The sequence below is a fragment of the Oncorhynchus gorbuscha genome, linkage group LG11 (genome assembly GCF_021184085.1).
Source record: "Oncorhynchus gorbuscha isolate QuinsamMale2020 ecotype Even-year linkage group LG11, OgorEven_v1.0, whole genome shotgun sequence".
NCBI lineage: Eukaryota > Metazoa > Chordata > Actinopteri > Salmoniformes > Salmonidae > Oncorhynchus > Oncorhynchus gorbuscha.
The window spans coordinates 76,344,523-76,367,297 of record NC_060183.1 but is presented as its reverse complement, the minus strand read 5'-3'; the positions used below and the strand labels follow the sequence as shown (position 1 = coordinate 76,367,297).

The 22,775-nt window shown below is 45.8% G+C and overlaps 1 protein-coding gene across 1 annotated transcript in view; it reads right to left on the bottom strand.

The window, feature by feature from the left end:
• wrn (WRN RecQ like helicase) overlaps window positions 1-22,775 on the bottom strand; it is a 45,636-nt gene that overhangs the window by 6,725 nt on the left and 16,136 nt on the right. Inside the window, 11 exon segments of the mRNA XM_046290525.1 lie at window positions 744-896; window positions 1,062-1,274; window positions 5,177-5,340; window positions 6,627-6,789; window positions 7,224-7,355; window positions 7,583-7,697; window positions 11,561-11,673; window positions 12,055-12,142; window positions 12,452-12,525; window positions 14,067-14,127; window positions 20,892-20,986. Of these exon segments, the coding sequence (XP_046146481.1) occupies window positions 744-896; window positions 1,062-1,274; window positions 5,177-5,340; window positions 6,627-6,789; window positions 7,224-7,355; window positions 7,583-7,697; window positions 11,561-11,673; window positions 12,055-12,142; window positions 12,452-12,525; window positions 14,067-14,127; window positions 20,892-20,986 (1,371 nt within the window).

The following is a 22,775-nucleotide window of genomic DNA, read 5'->3' as shown; positions in this document are numbered from 1 at the left end:
CTGCTCTGTTGCGCTGTGAAAACCACAACTGGCAGGGGTCTAAATAAGATGAACCAGTGGCGACCATCTTATCACCACAACTGCCAGACGGACACCAGAATGACCAGTTAGTGGAAGCATAACGCCTCCTTTCAGTGGGCCAATGACACTACTTCGCTTTCTATTGAGGACCTTTAGCTACAGGAGTGGGTGAGATAGAATTGGGCTTGATGGACGGTATTACCAACGGGATTTATGCTAATGAGTTCAGCTCCATCCAATTATACGTGGAAATGAGGACCTTAGCGTGGACACCCTGGGAAGAGAGATCAACAGTTGAACAAGAGTACTGACGTTGACCTAGAGAGCGCCACACATTGGAAGTACAGACTGGAGTTTTCCCAGGGTTTTAAAAAGGCTTACTGAGTCGTTTCTTTAATGCAAGGAAAGGGATTTTTGGGAGCCAATTATTAAGTTGATGGAAGCCGGATGCTGATGAGAGCAGATATTTAACCTCCTCTGCCTTATTGATGATTAAATCCACAGTTAATGTCTTAAAAAGTGATCCATTGAAAATAATAGGTATTCATCGCCTTTGTTGAAATGTAAGAAATATTTTTTAGATCATCACGTACCCGACACATTGACACTTGTTATGTTTGTGAATCAAACGTGTCTATCTTGCTGAAATAATAGGTCTGTTACATCGTTTCATATCGTAAGTGAAATCCACTTTTTCTAGGCTGAAAGTCAATACATTCTACCTGAGGGGAGTCACTGAAGAGTTCATGTGTGTCCTCATCCAGTGGCTCCTGGTTCCAGGATGCCAGCTTCACTGCACTGGTCTGGGGGACAGCCTTGGCGGCTGCAGTAAGAGCCTTAGGTGCAAGGACATACTCTGAGACGGGATCCACTTCCTACCAGGGAGAGAAAAGACATCATCTTTAGTAGGAGACACATTGACTGAGACATACTGCAAATCATGTTAGTCCACAAATGAAGATAGGTTTCAACAGAGTTGTGTTGGTGTAAAAAGTACAGGCTAATTTTAAATCAGTTTGTCTTTGTTAGCTGAACATTACCTCGGGCATTGGAAGATCCCTGAACAGGTCATCCTCTTCCATACTCATCTCCATCTCGTCTGGGAGTCCGACTGCTAACCAACCAACCGGTTGGGCTGGGGATAGCTTGATGGGGTCTGGCTGGGCTGGGGTTGGCTCCAATGGGGCTGGCTGGGCTGGGTCTTTTTCTATCGTCACTGGCTTGTGGACGGAAGGTTCTCTCACCGGTTTGTCCTGGAAGAAACACACAAATGAAGTGCCTACTTAGTGCTAGTGAATGATGTCACATGACTTGAGAGCTGGATTCCATTAGGAGCTAGTATTAACTGCAACGAAATCCTACCCAAATTGACAGTGTCAAATATCACTATGAGCCACTAACATGGACTCAACAGCAATGAGGGAGATGACTCCCATGTAGAAGTGGGCCAGTGGTGTGAAAAACCTCCCAAGCTGCTTTCACATCTGGAGAGGGGAGTGGGGCTGGGCAGTGGGGCTGAGGACAGGGGCCAGGCTGGGTCATGAAGCCGGGCTTGTCGTGCTGCATCAGCCTTTAAGGAAATAGGTCCCCTGTAGTAATCAGTCTGAGAGGAAGGCACCAGATGTCAGTCTTTAAATCCTGTCCCCTTAATGGGGACTAGAGCAGCCCGAGAGATTGTGCTCTGCACTGACAAGAGTGGCCATAGAGGGAGAGGAGGAGAGAGGGGGAGAAGAGAGTGAGGAAAGAGAGAAAGGGATAAAGAGAGCGTGTACAGAAAGAGAGAGAGATCGACTATAGTGCACAACTTTAGGGCTGGAGATGTCATTCTACCTTCACCTTGAGGGAGTTGTTATCAACCACACTGAGAAATTAACTGTCACACAGGTGTATTTGAAAGGCATACATTAGCTGAGAAGGCTTTGTCACGGGCACAATGTGAATATAAAATGAAATATATCCATGGTGAATTATGTAGTAACACAATGCACACAACGTGAGTCCATGCAACTTGTGACGCACATTTTTTTAACCTGAACTTATTTAGGCTTGCCGTAACAAAGGGGTTGAATACTTATTGACACAAGACATTTCAGCTTTCATTTTATTTGTAAACATTTCTCCAAACATAATTCCACTTTGACATTATGGGGTATTGTGTGTAGACCACTGGCACAAAATATCAATTTAATTCATTTTCAATTCAGGCTGTAACACAACAAAATGTGGAAAAAGTCAGGGGGTGTGAATACTTTAAGGCACGGTAGATAGATAGTAGCGTCGTTCATCAGGAGCAGTGATATGTACATCAAATGATGGCTCCATTCTGGGCTTGATAAAGGATGAATAAACTACCTGACATCAGTGCATTTCTAATGAGAAGTTAGGATCCGTGCTGACTACAGGGGAGCGAGACCTGACTACAGGGGAGCGAGACCTGACTACAGGGGAGCGAGACCTGACTACAGGGGAGCGAGACCTGACTACAGGGGAGCGAGACCTGACTACAGGGGAGCGAGACCTGACTACAGGGGAGCGAGACCTGACTACAGGGGAGCGAGACCTGACTACAGGGGAGCGAGACCTGACTACAGGGGAGCGAGACCTGACTACAGGGGAGCGAGACCTGACTACAGGGGAGCGAGACCTGACTACAGGGGAGCGAGACCTGACTACAGGGGAGCGAGACCTGACTACAGGGAGCGAGACCTGACTACAGGGGAGCGAGTCCTGACTACAGGGGAGCGAGTCCTGACTACAGGGGAGCGAGACCTGACTACAGGGGAGCGAGACCTGACTACAGGGGAGCGAGACCTGACTACAGGGGAGCGAGACCTGACTACAGGGGAGCGAGACCTGACTACAGGGGAGCGAGACCTGACTACAGGGGAGCGAGTCCTGACTACAGGGGAGCGAGACCTGACTACAGGGGAGCGAGACCTGACTACAGGGGAGCGAGACCTGACTACAGGGGAGCGAGACCTGACTACAGGGGAGCGGAGCGAGACCTGACTACAGGGGAGCGAGACCTGACTACAGGGGAGCGAGACCTGACTACAGGGGAGCGAGACCTGACTACAGGGGAGCGAGACCTGACTACAGGGGAGCGAGACCTGACTACAGGGGAGCGAGTCCTGACTACAGGGGAGCGAGACCTGACTACAGGGGAGCGAGACCTGACTACAGGGGAGCGAGACCTGACTACAGGGGAGCGAGACCTGACTACAGGAGAGCGAGTCCTGACTACAGGGGAGCGAGACCTGACTACAGGGGAGCGAGACCTGACTACAGGGGAGCGAGACCTGACTACAGGGGAGCGAGTCCTGACTACAGGGGAGCGAGTCCTGACTACAGGGGAGCGAGTCCTGACTACAGGGGAGCGAGACCTGACTACAGGGGAGCGAGACCTGACTACAGGGGAGCGAGACCTGACTACAGGGGAGCGAGACCTGACTACAGGGGAGCGAGACCTGACTACAGGGGAGCGAGACCTGACTACAGGGGAGCGAGACCTGACTACAGGGGAGCGAGACCTGACTACAGGGGAGCGAGTCCTGACTACAGGGGAGCGAGTCCTGACTACAGGGGAGCGAGTCCTGACTACAGGGGAGCGAGACCTGACTACAGGGGAGCGAGACCTGACTACAGGGGAGCGAGACCTGACTACAGGGGAGCGAGACCTGACTACAGGGGAGCGAGACCTGACTACAGGGGAGCGAGACCTGACTACAGGGGAGCGAGACCTGACTACAGGGGAGCGAGACCCTCATGAGACACTTACACCAGTTGTACCCCAATGAAGGAGAAATAAACCAAGGGAATACAGTGGTGTAACGCTTCGATCACGACAGAGGCATTGCATTTTGATACACCACATGGTCTGGGGCGGTGTGTCACAGCGTTATTGGACTGCGCTTGTTGTCATTGCAGGCAATCTCAACTCTGTGCGTTACAGGGAAGACATCCTCCTCCCTTATGTGGTACCCTTCCTGCAGGCTCATCCTGACATGACCCTCCAGCATGACAATGCCACCAGCCATACTGCTCGTTCTGTGCGTGATTTCCTGCAAGACAGGAATCTCAGTGTTCTGCCATGGCCAGCGAAGAGCCCGGATCTCAATCCCTTTGAGCACGTCTGGGACCTGTTAGATCGGAGGGTGAGGGCTAGTGCCATTTCCCCCCCAGGAATGTCCGGGAACTTGCAGGTGCCTTGGTGGAAGAGTGGGTTAACATCTCACAGCAAGAACTGAAAAATCTGGATGCAGTCCATGGTCCTTCTGTAGCTCAGTTGGTAGAGCATGGCGCTTGTAGCGCCAGGGTAGTGGGTTCGATCCCCGGGACCACCCATACGTAGAATGTATGCACACATGACTGTAAGTCGCTTTGGATAAAAGCGTCTGCTAAATGGCATATATTATTATTATTATATTATTTATTATTATGATGAGGAGATGCAATGCAGTAATTAATGCAGCTGGTGACCAAACCAGATACTGACTGTTACTTTTGATTTTGACTTTTGTTCAGGGACACATTATTATATTATATTTCTATTAGTCACATGTCTGTGGAACTTGTTCAGTTTATGTCTCAGTTATTGAATCTTGTAAACAAATATTTACACATGTTAAGTTTGCTGAAAATTAACACAGTTGACTGTGAGAGGACATTTTTTGCTGAGTTTATTACAATTTCCTCCCCCCATCTCAAAATGGATTGGTTTTGACCGTTCGGAAGGAACATTATTTCTTTCCTCCCGCATCAGCGATGCAGCGCACCTCATAAAAAACACAATTTCCAACAACGCCTATGTCATGTGATAGTTTTGTTGTCACAACTAATAAAGCCGTATATCGTACAAGCCATTTTAGCATTTGAATGTTGAAGGCAAAGATCAGGTCACATGTCACATAAGATGTTTTCGGAAAGCAGACCGTAAAATGAGCAACGACTGTTAGTGAACTGGCGATTTGTAACGTTTGAATTGCTTTCCTGACCGATGTATCCTACATTTGGATCAGTTTGGGGTCCGTGGACCGATGCACTAGTATCTTAAACACTTGAATCTGGGACCGATGCGTATTTGTGAATCGTTACATCCCTAGATAAAAGCGTCTGCTAATTGACAGATATTATATAACAAAAATCTTATATTGACCTCGGGTTCTATCCAGGTGAGCTCAGGCTGCTGTCGGCTGGTGGAAACAGCAGGTGGGGCCGTATGCATCCCCTGTCTCTGCAGCAGCTCCACAGTCAACTGGATGAGGAAGGTGCTAATGTCGTCGGGGACTCTGGCTCGAATGGCCTTGATGTCACTGAGGTCTGGGGAAAGAGGATACGAGAGCGACAATGTTTGTCAGTGTGGAGAGGGGCGGGGGGGATTAGGATGCCTGTATTAATGTAGCCGAAGCGTCTCAGAGTAAAAGTACAGATCTTGGATGGGTTTTGACTTTTACATCATATTGAAAAAGAGGGGGAACCTCTCAGGAGTTTTTTCTGATCTGGGAAATCTGCTGGCCCTAAACCATGTCAGAACGTGATAAACAATCTGATCTTGGTAAATAAAGTTGAATATAGCCTGGGTCAGTCTGTTTCTGCCCCTTCACAATAACAACAATGGAGTTGGCAAGAGCATAAACAGATCTGGGACCAGGCTACAGAAGGAGACAACAGATCTGGGACCAGGCTACAGAAGGAGACAACAGATCTGGGACCAGGCTACAGAAGGAGACAACAGATCTGGGACCAGGCTACAGGAGGAGACAACAGATCTGGGACCAGGCTACAGGAGGAGACAACAGATCTGGGACCAGGCTACAGGAGGAGACAACAGATCTGGGACCAGGCTACAGGAGGAGACAACAGATCTGGGACCAGGCTACAGGAGGAGACAACAGATCTGGGACCAGGCTACAGGAGGAGACAACAGATCTGGGACCAGGCTACAGAAGGAGACAACAGATCTGGGACCAGGCTACAGAAGGAGACAACAGATCTGGGACCAGGCTACAGAAGGAGACAACAGATCTGGGACCAGGCTACAGGAGGAGACAACAGATCTGGGACCAGGCTACAGGAGGAGACAACAGATCTGGGACCAGGCTACAGGAGGAGACAACAGATCTGGGACCAGGCTACAGGAGGAGACAACAGATCTGGGACCAGGCTACAGGAGGAGACAACAGATCTGGGACCAGGCTACAGGAGGAGACAACAGATCTGGGACCAGGCTACAGGAGGAGACAACAGATCTGGGACCAGGCTACAGAAGGAGACAACAGATCTGGGACCAGGCTACAGAAGGAGACAACAGATCTGGGACCAGGCTACAGAAGGAGACAACAGATCTGGGACCAGGCTACAGAAGGAGACAACAGATCTGGGACCAGGCTACAGAAGGAGACAACAGATCTGGGACCAGGCTACAGAAGGAGACAACAGATCTGGGACCAGGCTACAGAAGGAGACAACAGATCTGGGACCAGGCTACAGAAGGAGACAACAGATCTGGGACCAGGCTAGTGTTTAATGTAGAGTTTTTCTCAACCTAGATGAGACTTTGAGATCTAATCTAATTTTGAGCGATACAAGAAGTGACATGTCCGTACCAGAGTTGACAGGGTGTGACTGGATGATGCGGATGACAGTAGTTCGTATGGCGGTTGTTAGACCAGCTCTCTCTGTGTCCAGTGGGTGGTTTGCCCTGAAGGCCTGGATCAGCTGAGTTTCTAGCACAGCAACGGGTAAACTACGCACATCAGACACCTGCCTCTGAACACAACACACACATATCTTTAAGAACAACACTTTACATGCCTATAGTGCTCATAATGGACAGTGTCAGTTGAGGAGCACAGTAGGTGGAATTTGAATTCAGGTCTGTGCACCTAAATCGTCCATCGTCCTCAATGTCCAGATATATGCATGTTAGTGGTGGTATGTATATCAAATTTGAATACAGCCCTAAATTGAAAATATATATATATTTTTTATTATACCAAACTAAGTAGAGCCGTACTGGCCTGGTTTGACTTCCACCATAGTTGCAGAAACTGTAGGAGAAAGGCTCATGTAGAAAGATTCTCCCAGCAAGCATAGCGTGCTTCTTAATGGTATGACATTGTGAAAAGGATACGATCTCCAATTGAAATAAATAAAACCAGATGGCCATTTCATGTAGCCAGGACTAAACAGGGCTCTCTAACCATGCTCTTGCCCTCCTCCTGGAACAGTCTGTAGGTGATGGCAATACTGTTAGGTAGAGCGGAGGACCTCCCAGTCACCACCCCTCTAACGCTCTCTGGACCTGGGGCTGAAGCCAGAGTCGAGGAGTCCACCTGGACAACAGACAAGAGGTTAAGACATTGTTGAATGTACAACAACAACAATACTCTGTACAAATACCAGCCAATGTGTTGTTTGCCATGTTGTTGGTAGTAGAATCTGGGAAAACACATTTAGGAACACGTAATGAGGCCAATTGTTATGATCATGTAGGATTAACTTATGGTTTATGATAGTCGAATCATAGCCTATGCCTGTCTCAATTATGGACATGACTTACCTTCAAGTTGTGAAGCTCACAGAAACTTGCTATGGTTTTGAGGAGGGGTATAAGCATGCTGGACTTTGCCTCAGAAACACCATCCACCTGCTTCAGACTGGACACAGTGCACGGCCTGCAAAACACCAACACCATCATCAACTAGCAAAGAGTACACTGATTTTTAAAACTATTTTCCATGTTAACATTTAAGGATTATTACATTCTTAAAAAGAGATTATTACTCACTAGTAGTTATTTTAATACAGCAGAATGTGAAATGGTAATTACATTTATGAATGAATGAACACAGATCGGGCCAAAGAACCAGGGAGGTCTGTAGCTATGACCCGTTTTGACCACCAGCGTTGTTAACCAGTCAAACGTTTGGACACACCTACTCATTCAAGGGTTTTTCTTTTTACACATTGTAAAATAATAGTGAAGACATCAGAACTATGAGATAACACATATGGAATCATGTAGTGTTAAATCAAAATATATTTTATATTTGAGATTCTTCAAAGTAGCCACCCTTTGCCTTGAGGACCACTTTGCACACTCTTGGAATTCTCTCAACCAGCTTCATGAGGTCACCTGGAATGCATTTCAATAAACAGGTGTGCCTCGTTAAAAGTTAATTTGTAGAATTTCTTTCCTTCTTAATGCGTTTGAGCCAATCAGTTGTGTTGTGACACGGTAGGGGTGGTATACAGAAGATAACCCTATTTGGTAAAAGACCAAGTCCATATTGTGCCTCATGACTAACGGGACATGGTGTGATGAAGGAAACATACAGGAACTCAAATCCTTCTGTTCACCTGATTTAGAATTCCTCACAATCAAATGTAGACCGCATTATCTTCCAAGAGAATTCTCTTCGATTATAATCACAGCCGTATATATCCCCCCCCAAGCAGACACATCGATGGCTCTGAACGAACTTTATTTAACTCTTTGCAAACTGGAAAACATTTATCCGGAGGCTGCATTCATTGTAGCTGGGGATTTTAACAAAGCCAATCTGAAAACAAGACTCCCTAAATTTTATCAGCATATCGATTGCGCAACCAGGGGTGGTAAAACCTTGGATCACTGTTACTCTAACTTCCGCGACGCATATAAGGCCCTGCCCCGCCCCCCTTTCGGAAAAGCTGACCACGACTCCATTTTGCTGATCCCTGCCTACAGGCAGAAATTAAAACAAGAGGCTCCCACGCTGAGGTCTGTCCAACGCTGGTCAGACCAAGCTGACTCTACACTCCAAGACTGCTTCCATCACGTGGACTGGGACATGTTTCGTATTGCGTCAGATGGGAATATTGACGAATACGCTGATTCGGTGTGCGAGTTCATTAGAACGTGCGTCGAAGATGTCGTTCCCATAGCAACGATAAAAACATTCCCTAAACAGAAACAGTGGATTGATGGCAGCATTCGCGTGAAACTGAAAGCGCGAACCACTGCTTTTAATCAGGGCAAGGTGTCTGGCAACATGACTGAATACAAACAGTGCAGCTATTCCCTCCGTAAGGCTATCAAACAAGCTAAGCGTCAGTACAGAGACAAAGTGGAATCTCAATTCAATGGCTCAGACACAAGAGGCATGTGGCAGGGTCTACAGTCAATCACGGACTACAAGATGAAATCCAGCCCAGTCACGGACCAGGATGTCTTGCTCCCAGGCAGACTAAATAACTTTTTTGCCCGCTTTGAGGACAATACAGTGCCACTGACACGGCCTGCAACGGAAACATGCAGTCTCTCCTTCACTGCAGCCGAGGTGATTAAGACATTTAAACGTGTTAACCCTCGCAAGGCTGCAGGCCCAGACGGCATCCCCAGCCGCGCCCTCCGAGCATGCGCAGACCAGCTGGCCGGTGTGTTTACGGACATATTCAATCAATCCCTATACCAGTCTGCTGTTCCCACATGCTTCAAGAGGGCCACCATTGTTCCTGTTCCCAAGAAAGCTAAGGTAACTGAGCTAAACGACTACCGCCCGTAGCACTCACTTCCGTCATCATGAAGTGCTTTGAGAGACTAGTCAAGGACCATATCACCTCCACCCTACCTGACACCCTAGACCCACTCCAATTTGCTTACCGCCCAAATAGGTCCACAGACGATGCAATCTCAACCACACTGCACACTGCCCTAACCCACCTGGACAAGAGGAATACCTATGTGAGAATGCTGTTCATCGACTACAGCTCGGCATTCAACACCATAGTACCCTCCAAGCTCGTCATCAAGCTCGAGACCCTGGGTCTCGACCCCGCCCTGTGCAACTGGGTACTGGACTTCCTGACGGGCCGCCCCCAGGTGGTGAGGGTAGGCAACAACATCTCCTCCCCGCTGATCCTCAACACGGGGCCCCACAAGGGTGCGTTCTGAGCCCTCTCCTGTACTCCCTGTTCACCCACGACTGCGTGGCCACGCACGCCTCCAACTCAATCATCAAGTTTGCGGACGACACAACAGTGGTAGGCTTGATTACCAACAACGACGAGACGGCCTACAGGGAGGAGGTGAGGGCCCTTGGAGTGTGGTGTCAGGAAAATAACCTCACACTCAACGTCAACAAAACTAAGGAGATGATTGTGGACTTCAGGAAACAGCAGAGGGAACACCCCCTATCCACATCGATGGAACAGTAGTGGAGAGGGTAGCTAGTTTTAAGTTCCTCGGCATACACATCACAGACAAACTGAATTGGTCCACTCACACTGACAGCGTCGTGAAGAAGGCGCAGCAGCGCCTATTCAACCTCAGGAGGCTGAAGAAATTCGGCTTGTCACCAAAAGCACTCACAAACTTCTACAGATGCACAATCGAGAGCATCCTGGCGGGCTGTATCACCGCCTGGTACGGCAACTGCTCCGCCCTCAACCGTAAGGCTCTCCAGAGGGTAGTGAGGACTGCACAACGCATCACCGGGGCAAACTACCTGCCCTCCAGGACACCTACACCACCCGTTGTTACAGGAAGGCCATAAAGATCATCAAGGACATCAACCACCCGAACCACTGCCTGTTCACCCCGCTATCATCCAGAAGGCGAGGTCAGTACAGGTGCATCAAAGCTGGGACCGAGAGACTGAAAAACAGCTTCTATCTCAAGGCCATCAGACTGTTAAATAGCCACCACTAACATTGAGTGGCTGCTGCCAACACACTGTCATTGACACTGACCCAACTCCAGCCATTTAATAATGGGAATTGATGGGAAATGATGTAAATATATCACTAGCCACTTTAAACAATGCTACCTTATATAATGTTACTTACCCTACATTATTCATCTCATATACATATGTATATACTGTACTCTACAACATCGACTGCATCCTTATGTAACACATGTATCACTAGCCACTTTAACTATGCCACTTTGTTTACTTTGTCTACATACTCATCTCATATGTATATACTGTACTCGATACCATCTACTGTATGCTGCTCTGTACCATCACTCATTCATATATCCTTATGTACATGTTCCTTATCCCCTTACACTGTGTATAAGACAGTAGTTTTGGAATTGTTAGTTAGATTACTTGTTGGTTATCACTGCATTGTCGGAACTAGAAGCACAAGCATTTCGCTACACTCGCATTAACATCTGCTAACCATGTGTATGTGACAAATAAAATTTGATTTGATTTGATTTGTCAAGAACAGCTCAAAAAAGCAAAGAGAAATGACAGTTCACATGAAGGCAAAGTGTGGCTACTTTCAAGAATCTAAAATACATTTTGATTTGTTTAACACTTTTTTGGTTACTACATGATTCCATGTGTCATTTCATAGTTTTAATGTCTTCACTACTTTTCTACAATGTAGAAAAAACCTTGAACGAGTAGGTGTCCAAACTTTTGACTAGTACTGTACATGTCCCACTAAATTCGAAACTAATTATGACTACCGACTCCTGAAAAGTGAACAAGACGAAGTGAGTCACCATACATGAAGGCAGACCCCCATCAACACACTGTACCTCATCTTGGCCATTTCCAGGAGGATTTTGTTGGTGGCCAGTATGGCCGGTGGGATGTCCTTCTCACTGGCCAGTTTCTGTCGTTCAGCAACCAGCTTGGCGTACAACGCCGTCTATGGAACAACAAAGAGAGGAACATCAGCAAGAATCAACCAATTCTGACATGCAATGCAATGAGCTACTGACTATGAAACGAGAGGCTCTGCAAGATCACGTTTCATAGCATGTATTTCTATGGGAGGCAGCACATTGATGGAAACTTACATACTTATTATGGACAATGATCTTGTAAGTGTTCTACATAAGATTTATTTTGTATTGTTTTCTTATGTCTGCCAGTCTTTGTGCAAATGTGATGTGTGTCACTGTACTTTGTCTTGTAATTGATGCAATCGAATGACCTTTTGGGGACGATAACGATTTATTGAATCGACTGGTTTCATCAAATAGAGTGCACCTTAAGAGAGTATGGATTATTGCTCTGTTGACTCTACCTGCAGTTCAAGCTCTCTGGCGGAGATGGGGGCTGGCTGTGGTTTGGACACCGCTACCTGGGTCAACAACTTGGATGGTGTCCTGTCACTAAAAATATGTGACGAAAAGCCATCAAACCCGAGAATTCACATCTTCCTATAACCTAAGGGCTGGTTTCCAGAACACAGATCAAGCCTGGTCTTGGAATAAAAAGCATTAATCAATGGAAAAGTTCCATTGAAAGGGCTTTTTCGTCCAAGACTTAACTTGGTATCTGGGAAACCATACACTTTTATTAAAATATTCACCTATTGTGTTGTCAGAGGTTTCTTACTACAAAATTGGATCCGAACAAACTAAGTACACATAAACACGCAAATATCATGTCCTCTATTCTCGACATCAACCTCTTCATACCTGCTAGATGACATGTCCAACTTCGGGATAGATTTGCTGTTGACTGGCCTACAACAGACATTTAACCCACTGTTCTGTGGAGAGACAGGAAAAATCACAGTTGACATATTCAACACTTATTGACCGTCAAACATTTTCCATCAATAACATGCACTTCAATAGTGTTGTTGCGTGAAAAAGTATTTCAGTTGGCACTTAAGTGTTACAAAAAATACAAATAGGCCCACTATAAACTAAGTACAACTTATAAAGGCATACATAAAGCATACATAAAGGCTACATAAAGGCTACATAAGCACCACATAAATGCTTCACAAATCTATAAGCGCATTTATCAATTGTGTATAAACATAGTGTGTTATGACATTTGGCAGCTCACCCTACAGTGGGAAGGACCTGTCACCTTTTACACAGCATTTATAGAGTATGACATACGCTTATAGATTTGCGAAGCATTTATGTAGTGCCTATGTAGCCTTTATAAGTTGTACTTTGTTTAAAGTGGGAACAAATGATCAGATCTGTAAAAACATTAGCGATGGTGGCTAGTCATTCTCTCTGTACCAATCCTCCAGAACACACTCATCTGAGAGGTGGAATACTGTCTATCAGGGGCACTAGTGGTGGTGGCTAGTCATTCTCTCTGTACCAATCCTCCAGAACACACTCACCTGAGAGGTGGAATACTGTCTGTCAGGGGCACTAGTGGTGGTGGCCAGTCATTCTCTCTGTACCAATCCTCCAGAACACACTCACCTGAGAGGTGGAATACTGTCTATCAGGGGCACTAGTGGTGGTGGCTAGTCATTCTCTCTGTACCAATCCTCCAGAACACACTCACCTGAGAGGTGGAATACTGTCTGTCAGGGGCACTAGTGGTGGTGGCTAGTCATTCTCTCTGTACCAATCCTCCAGAACACACTCACCTGAGAGGTGGAATACTGTCTGTCAGGGGCACTAGTGGTGGTGGCTAGTCATTCTCTCTGTACCAATCCTCCAGAACACACTCACCTGAGAGGTGGAATACTGTCTGTCAGGGGCACTAGTGGTGGTGGCTAGTCATTCTCTCTGTACCAATCCTCCAGAACACACTCACCTGAGAGGTGGAATACTGTCTATCAGGGGCATTAGTGGTGGTGGCTAGTCATTCTCTCTGTACCAATCCTCCAGAACACACTCACCTGAGAGGTGGAATACTGTCTGTCAGGGGCACTAGTGGTGGTGGCTAGTCATTCTCTCTGTACCAATCCTCCAGAACACACTCACCTGAGAGGTGGAATACTGTCTGTCAGGGGCACTAGTGGTGGTGGCTAGTCATTCTCTCTGTACCAATCCTCCAGAACACACTCACCTGAGAGGTGGAATACTGTCTGTCAGGGGCACTAGTGGTGGTGGCTAGTCATTCTCTCTGTACCAATCCTCCAGAACACACTCACCTGAGAGGTGGAATACTGTCTATCAGGGGCATTAGTGGTGGTGGCTAGTCATTCTCTCTGTACCAATCCTCCAAATCCTCCAGAACACACTCATCTGAGAGGTGGAATACTGTCTATCAGGGGCACTAGTGGTGGTGGCTAGTCATTCTCTCTGTACCAATCCTCCAGAACACACTCACCTGAGAGGTGGAATACTGTCTGTCAGGGGCACTAGTGGTGGCTGCAGGGTTCTGCTTTCTTCTGAAATCAGAGGCACACAGAGATTTTTGTACTGGGTTGACAAAATTCCCTGTGACTACTCACCAATGATTGAATACCTATTTGTAACATGAAGACACCGAACTATTGGTGAGTGTTCACCAAACAGCCTACACAGTACCAGATGACCAGACGACAGACAAAGGTGACATTTCAAATTAAAACATGTTTAGTGAGCTTTGCATTTTTTGAGGCATTTGATAATTGATCACTCCTCTGTTAGGAGGAAGCAGAACACAGCTCCACAAAATAGCACAGCCAATGTGACTTGCTCTAAGAGTAAGCATTTACTAAATGACTGAACTGTAAAAATGTAAAAGAAAGTCAAGGGCAGAACTTGACTGGAAGCCAAAGAAAACACGTGTGTGTGTGTGTGTGTGTGTGTGTGTGTGTGTGTGTGTGTGTGTGTGTGTGTGTGTGTGTGTGTGTGTGTGTGTGTGTGTGTGTGTGTGTGTGTGTGTGTGTGTGTGTGTGTGTGTGTGTGTGTGTGTGTGTGTGTGTGTGTGTGTGTGTGTGTGTGTGTGTAGAGCCAGAAAGGCGCACTATGAAACAGAGAGGAAAAAGATATGAAAGCCAACACATTGATACATCCAGGAGCCATATCATGGTGGTGATTTGCACCATTTCACACTCATTTAAAAGGACAGCTGCAGGATGGTGGAGCCAGGGAAGAATATGGAGGCCTTGTCAAGAACAAGGGAGTTTTAAAATAATGCTTTGGCTACACTAACCTCCACTACACAGCTCTCAGTGATGCTGACAAGCTGATGACATTCCAGAGGCATCGCGTCTGCGCCACACACACTAATAATCCCAAATAACTTCCCTTTCCCAAAGCCTGGAAAATCTGGAATTACACTAAATATTATAAACATGTCATTATGCAACAGAATATACAAAAGTCGTCTAGAATTACAGCTTTTTCTCAAATCTAACAAAAATGTATTTGTCACATGCAACGGGTGTAGACTTAACCGTGAAAATAGTAACAAGAGGAATAAAATACACAAGAAAGGAACTATATTTTTTATTGAACCTTTATTTAACTAGGCAAGTCAGTTAAGAACAAATCCTTATTTTCAATGACTCCCAATCCCGGCCGGATGTGATATAGCCTGGATTCGAACCAGGGACTGTAGTGACGCCTCTTGCACTGAGATGCAGTGTCTTAGACCGCTGCCCCACTCGGGAGCCGAGTACGAGTACCAGATCAATGCGGAGATATATACAGGGAGTACCAGATCAATGCGGAGATATATACAGGGAGTACCAGATCAATGTGGAGATATATACAGGGAGTACCAGATCAATGTGGAGATATATACAGGGAGTACCAGATCAATGTGGAGATATATACAGGGAGTACCAGATCAATGGTTTGGGTAACCATTAATGAACTATTTAGCAGTCTTATGGCTCGGGGGCAGAAGCTGTCTTGGAGCCTGTTTTCCAGCTGTATTTTATGTGAATTTACTGTACAGATTTCAGAGATTTAATTTCATGCCAAATGCCAGGAGATATGCCCCATTTGGCACCTCAACGTTGTGTTAACTTTGATCTCTTTGATGTTTTTACAAACTGTTTTGTTGATGTGTGGCAACAGCTGGTTGCGCCTATAGCCCTATTCGGTCAGGATTCGTTTTACTGGGGAGGATAGGGACGTACAATTATGTGCACAAGCACAAATCACCACATCCGTCATTTAAGTCCGGTCCAAATATGCCATGTGGGTCATTTTTACAAAGCAGGAGAATAATAATTCCAACCGGGAAAAAACAACAACAGTTTTTTCGATTAAATCCAAGGTCCTCTGAATAGAGTCCCGTGCGAATCGACATTCCTGTGCATTGAGAGAAATGTCTGCGTTTGTTGCTTGCGGATTGAGCAAGAAAACAATAACTAAGTCAAATAAATGTATGCTTATAACAAAGTGCTGCCCCCTTTCTAATGGCTCTGCACCTTTTTGATACTGAATGTTATCAGATTAACCAAAACCTAATATTAGATAAAGGGAACAAATCACAACATTTACATACTTATTTAATTTATTTCATAAAGTTATGAAAAACCCAATGCCCCCGTGTGAAAAAAATAATTGCCTCACTTACACTCAATAACTGGTTGTGCCACCTTGAGCTGCAACGAATGCAACCAAATAATTCCTGTAGTTGTTGATCACTCTCTCACATTGCTGTGGAGGAATTCTGGCCCACTAACAATTCTCACAAAACTCAGGTTCCCTTTATCTCATACTAGGTTTTGGTTGAAGATCTGATAACATTCAGTATGAAAAATAGAGAAACTCGGAACGGGGGCAAATCCTTTTTCATGGCACTGTATATACGAAGGGCCAACATGTATCAACTTTCACAGTGAATGCTTTTCTTTCTATGTTTTGCCGCCAACTAATTGAACATCGACCAAGTGCGTCAGTAAAAAATGATTGAGCCTATTTATTAAAGCAACCGTTGCTGTTTATAAAGCAGCATTACATCGATCTAGACTTTTAGAAATGACAAGTTCACTTTCTGGGGGGGTATTTATGATGTCTTTTACTGTGGATCGATAAAATACCTAATGATTGTGATCCAACTTCCTCAATTCAAATATTATGTTGACCAGTGGAGTGTTTTCATGTATGACAAGGGAAGTCAAGCTTCCCAAAAACATCTTGACATGAAAATAAAACAAACCAAAAAAAATTGAAGGAATTGTCCTTCAATTTGCATGTGGCTGAATGTATCTCACCAGAGAAAGCATCAGAGAGAGCAAAACAGCGCCCCTCTGTCTCTGTATGTGTAGCCCATCTATCTGATGCTGTCTGGTCAAAAAGAGTATGACAATTTGGTGCTCACATAATTGAATTTAATAGCAAGGGAATTCAGCAAGAATTTGGCTCACCTTGATAATTTTTTTAATGAAAGTATTGAGCTAAAACGAGTGACTACCGCAATGTAAAAGTGTTAAGGGAAACCAGTTTGGAATTGGCAATACACCAATCACATTACATCAAAACCAAAACGTAATTGAAATTTAAAAAACGTCCTCCGGTGGCTCTCCTAAATTAGCCATGGACGGAGATAGGGATTTGGACTCTGTGTACCGGCGATTCTGATCCCAACCATAAGATTCACGCTGTGCATATGTAGCTAGATATGGTAGGCCAATGTTAACTAGCTGGCTCATCGTTGCACATGAAAGTAAGTTAGGCCTAGGACAACAAACTAAAATAATGTAAACTACTATATGCTAGAGTCATAGACCGTTTTGGCAACATGGCGTTCCTCTAAGAGGACAGTGGTATTGGCGTTCCTCTAAGAGGACGGTGGTATTGGCGTTCCTCTAAGAGGACGGTGGTATTGGCGTTCCTCTAAGAGGACGGTGGTATTGGCGTTCCTCTAAGAGGACGGTGGTATTGGCGTTCCTCTAAGAGGACGGTGGTATTGGCGTTCCTCTAAGAGGACGGTGGTATTGGCGTTCCTCTAAGAGGACGGTGGTATTGGCGTTCCTCTAAGAGGACGGTGGTATTGGCGTTCCTCTAAGAGGACGGTGGTATTGGCGTTCCTCTAAGAGGACGGTGGTATTGGCGTTCCTCTAAGAGGACGGTGGTACTGGCGTTCCTCTAAGAGGACGGTGGTACTGGCGTTCCTCTAAGAGGACGGTGGTACTGGCGTTCCTCTACGAGGACGGTGGTACTGGCGTTCCTCTACGAGGACGGTGGTACTGGCGTTCCTCTACGAGGACGGTGGTACTGGCGTTCCTCTACGAGGACGGTGGTATTTGCGTTCCTCTACGAGGACGGTGGTATTGGCGTTCCTCTAAGAGGACGGTAGTATTGGCGTTCCTCTAAGAGGACGGTGGTATTGGCGTTCCTCTAAGGGGACGGTGGTATTGGCGTTCCTTTAAGAGGACGGTGGTATTGGCGTTCCTCTAAGAGGACGGTGGTATTGGCGTTCCTCTAAGAGGACGGTGGTATTGGCGTTCCTCTAAGAGGACGGTGGTGGCGTTCCTCTAAGAGGACGGTGGTACTGGCGTTCCTCTAAGAGGACGGTGGTATTGGCGTTCCTCTAAGAGGACGGTGGTATTGGCGTTCCTCTAAGAGGACGGTGGTATTGGCGTTCCTCTAAGAGGACGGTGGTATTGGCGTTCCTCTAAGAGGACGGTGGTATTGGCGTTCCTCTAAGAGGACGGTGGTATTGGCGTTCCTCTAAGAGGACGGTGGTGGTATTGGCGTTCCTCTAAGAGGATGGTGGTATTGGCGTTCCTCTAAGAGAACGGTGGTGGTATTGGCGTTCCTCTAAGAGGACGGTGGTATTGGCGTTCCTCTAAGAGGATGGTGGTATTGGCGTTCCTCTAAGAGGATGGTGGTATTGGCGTTCCTCTAAGAGGATGGTGGTATTGGCGTTCCTCTAAGAGGATGGTGGTATTGGCGTTCCTCTAAGAGGATGGTGGTATTGGCGTTCCTCTAAGAGGATGGGGAAGGGATCAAGCAATATGCTTTGAGGACTTCAGACAGATGTTGCTCTCTGGTCTTGTGATGAAACAAATGTATGTGTGGTTGAATGTATTCTGCCTGTTGTCTTGGCTTTATATAATCACAGTGGCGTATGAACTAGCGGGTTATTGAGCAGAAACAACAATTATACACAACACAGGTTGTAATATGGCTTTTTCCCCCCCTTGGCTTCACCATTGATTTCACCCACGCACCGCTACCGATTGTGACACTATACCAAAAATTGTGTGGTCTGGTTTAGAAACTTTGGACCCAAACTCAGGTTCTAAGTGTGGCCTGTTATTACCTGGACATGTTGAAATATCTTCATGCCTAGATTTTTTTTTTTTTTACTTCCAAGCTTCAATTTATTGAGAAAAAAATCATTATTACAGCAGCACCGTCCGAATGTTCCTCTGAAATAATGAATATTCTGGGGTAGGAATAATTACATACCAATCGTTCTCTAATAATACTAGTTCCGTGTGGATAGGGTATAACATAATTACATACCCATCGTTCTCTAATAATACTAGTTCTGTGTGAATAGGGTATAACATAATTACATACCCATCGTTCTCTAATAATACTAGTTCCGTGTGAATAGGGTATAACATAATTACATACCCATCGTTCTCTAATAATACTAGTTCCGTGTGAATAGGGTATAACATAATTACATACCCATCGTTCTCTAATAATACTAGTTCCGTGTGAATAGGGTATAACATAATTACATACCCATCGTTCTCTAATAATACTAGTTCCGTGTGAATAGGATATAACATAATTACATAACCAAATGAACACTTTCCCAATCGCTCCTCTGGAAGCTAAGCCAGTCTAGAACAGGGTTAGGTTCACAATGCACACATTTTAAGAAAACTGTCTGAAACTGAGTTTGTTTGTCCAATAAGGAATGCTCATTTTGGTTGTTTCACTACGGTGTGCCCTAATGAACACGACCCAGATGAGCCTCTCAAAGCCATCCTGATGGAAAGGCATTTGTGTTCTCTCCCTCGCTCTCTAATGAGTGTGTTCTCTCCCTCTCTCTCTAATGAGTGTGTTCTCTCTCTAATGAGTGTGTTCTCTCCCTAATGAGTGTGTTCTCTCCCTAATGAGTGTGTTTGTGTTCTCTCTCTAATGAGTGTGTTCTCTCTCTAATGAGTGTGTTCTCTCTCTAATGAGTGTGTTCTCTCCCTCTCTCTCTAATGAGTGTGTTCTCTCTCTAATGAGTGTGTTCTCTCTCTAATGAGTGTGTTCTCTCCCTCTCTGATGAGTGTGTTCTCTCTCTAATGAGTGTGTTCTCTCCCTCTCTGATGAGTGTGTTCTCTCCCTCTCTGATGAGTGTGTTCTCTCCCTCTCTAATGAGTGTGTTCTCTCCCTCTCTAATGAGTGTGTTCTCTCCCTCTCTAATGAGTGTGTTCTCTCCCTCTCTAATGAGTGTGTTCTCTCCCTCTCTCTAATGAGTGTGTTCTCTCTCTAATGAGTGTGTTCTCTCTCTAATGAGTGTGTTCTCTCTCTAATGAGTGTGTTCTCTCTCTCTAATGAGTGTGTTCTCTCCCTCTCTCTCTAATGAGTGTGTTCTCTCTCTAATGAGTGTGTTCTCTCCCTCTCTGATGAGTGTGTTCTCTCCCTCTCTGATGAGTGTGTTCTCTCCCTCTCTGATGAGTGTGTTCTCTCCCTAATGAGTGTGTTCTCTCTCTAATGAGTGTGTTCTCTCTCTAATGAGTGTGTTCTCTCTCTGATGAGTGTGTTCTCTCCCTCTCTGATGAGTGTGTTCTCTCCCTCTCTGATGAGTGTGTTCTCTCCCTCTCTGATGAGTGTGTTCTCTCTCTAATGAGTGTGTTCTCTCTCTGATGAGTGTGTTCTCTCCCTCTCTGATGAGTGTGTTCTCTCCCTCTCTGATGAGTGTGTTCTCTCTCTGATGAGTGTGTTCTCTCTCTGATGAGTGTGTTCTCTCACTCTCTGATGAGTGTGTTCTCTCTCTGATGAGTGTGTTCTCTCTCTGATGAGTGTGTTCTCTCCCTAATGAGTGTGTTCTCTCCCTCTCTGATGAGTGTGTTCTCTCCCTCTCTCTCTAATGAGTGTGTTCTCTCCCTCTCTCTCTAATGAGTGTGTTCTCTCTCTGATGAGTGTGTTCTCTCTCTGATGAGTGTGTTCTCTCCCTCTCTGATGAGTGTGTTCTCTCCCTAATGAGTGTGCACACTAAGTAGCAGTAGAATGTGGTAGTGTACTACGTAGTGTATACCTTAGTGCAGACCAGGTGTTGAGGTCAGGGTCACTCGACTGGAGCAGGAGGGTTCTCTGTTTCTCATCCAGGGCTCGGCTCAGCCACCACCTCCCCTTTGAATAAGAATGATATATTGAAATCGATTTGAACCCATCCCTGAATAAGACACATAATAGAGAAAGCTGTAGTAAGTGGTCACCTAGTGGTCGCCTAGTGGTCGACAAAACAAACTGTCAAAGACATAATATTTACACTACCACCAGGTATCCAAAATAACTGATTCCAGTCTGAGAAACGGTCCTGAGACAATAGTATAGAATATACTGTTGTGTTATGTTGTGGTTTTCAGACCCCTTTACTTTTTCCACGTTATTCTAAAATGTATTAATTTAGTCCCCCCCCCCCTCAATCTGAACACAATACCCCATAATGACGAAGCAAAAACTGAAATGTCAAGTTTACTTAAGTATTCAGACCCTTTACTCAGTACTTTGTTGAAGCATCTTCGGCAGCGATTACAGCCTCGAGTCTTCTTGTGTTTGACGCTACAACCTTGGCACACCTGTATCTGGGGAGTTTGTCCCATTCCTCTCTGCAGACCCTCTCAAGCTCTGTCAGGTTGGATGGGGAGCGTCACTACCCAGCTATTTTCAGGTCTCTCCAGAGATGCTGGGCCACTCAAGAACATTCAGAGACTTGTCTCAAAACCACTCCTGCGTTGTCTTGGCTGTGTGCGCTTAGGGTCATTGTCCTGTTGGAAGGTGAACCATGGCCCCTGTCCGAGATCCTGAGCAGGTTTTCATCAAGGATCTCTGTATTTTGCTCCATTCTTTCCCTCGATCCTGACTAGTCTCCCAGTCCCTGCCGCTGAAAAACATCCCCACAGTATGATGCTGCCACCACCATGCTTCACCATAGGGATGGTGCCAGGTTTCCTCGAGATGTGACGCTTGGCAGTCAGGCCAAAGAATTCAATCTTGCTTTCCTTTGATGCCTTTTAGCAAACTCCAAGCGGGCTGTCATGTGCCTTTTACTGAGGAGTGGCTTCCGGCTTCCGTCTGGCCACTCTTCCATAAAGGCCCGATTGGTGGAATGCTGCAGAGATGGTTGTCCTTCTTGAAGGTTCTCCCATCACAGAGGACCTCTAGAGCTCTGTTAGAGTGACCATCGGGTTTTTGGTCACCTCCCTGACAAAGGCCGTTCTCCCCCGATTGCTCAGTTTGGCCGGGCGGCCAACTCTAGGATGGGTCTTGGTGGTTCCAAACTTATTCTATTTAAAAAATATGGAGGCCACTGTGTTCTTGGGGACCTTCAATGCTGTAGACCTTTTTTGGTACCCTTCCCCATACATGTGCCTCGATACAATCCTGTCTCGGAGCTCTACGGACAATTCCCTCAACATCATGGCTTGGTTTTTGCTCTGACATGCACATGTACTGTGGGACCTTATATAGACAGGTGTGTGCCTTTCCAAATCATGTCCAATCAATTGAATTTACCACAGCTGGACTCCAATCAAGTTGTAGAAACATCTCAAGGATGATCAATGGAAACAGGATGCACCTGAGCTCAATTTCGAGTCTCATAGCAAAGGGTCATCAGTCACGTAAATAAGGTATCTGTTTTTTATTTTTAAGACATTTGCAAAAATGTCTAAAAATCTGTTTTCACTGTCATAATGGGGTATTGTGTGTAGATTGAGAGAAAAATGTGTTTTAATCCATTTTGGAATAAGGCTGTAACATAACAAAATATGGAAAAGGGGAAGGGGTCTGAATACTTTCCGAATGCACTGTATGGGGCGGCAGCGTAGCCTAGTGGTTAGAGCGTTGGACTAGTAACCAGAAGGTTGCGAGTTCAAACCCCCGAGCTGACAAGGTACAAATCTGTCGTTCTGCCCCT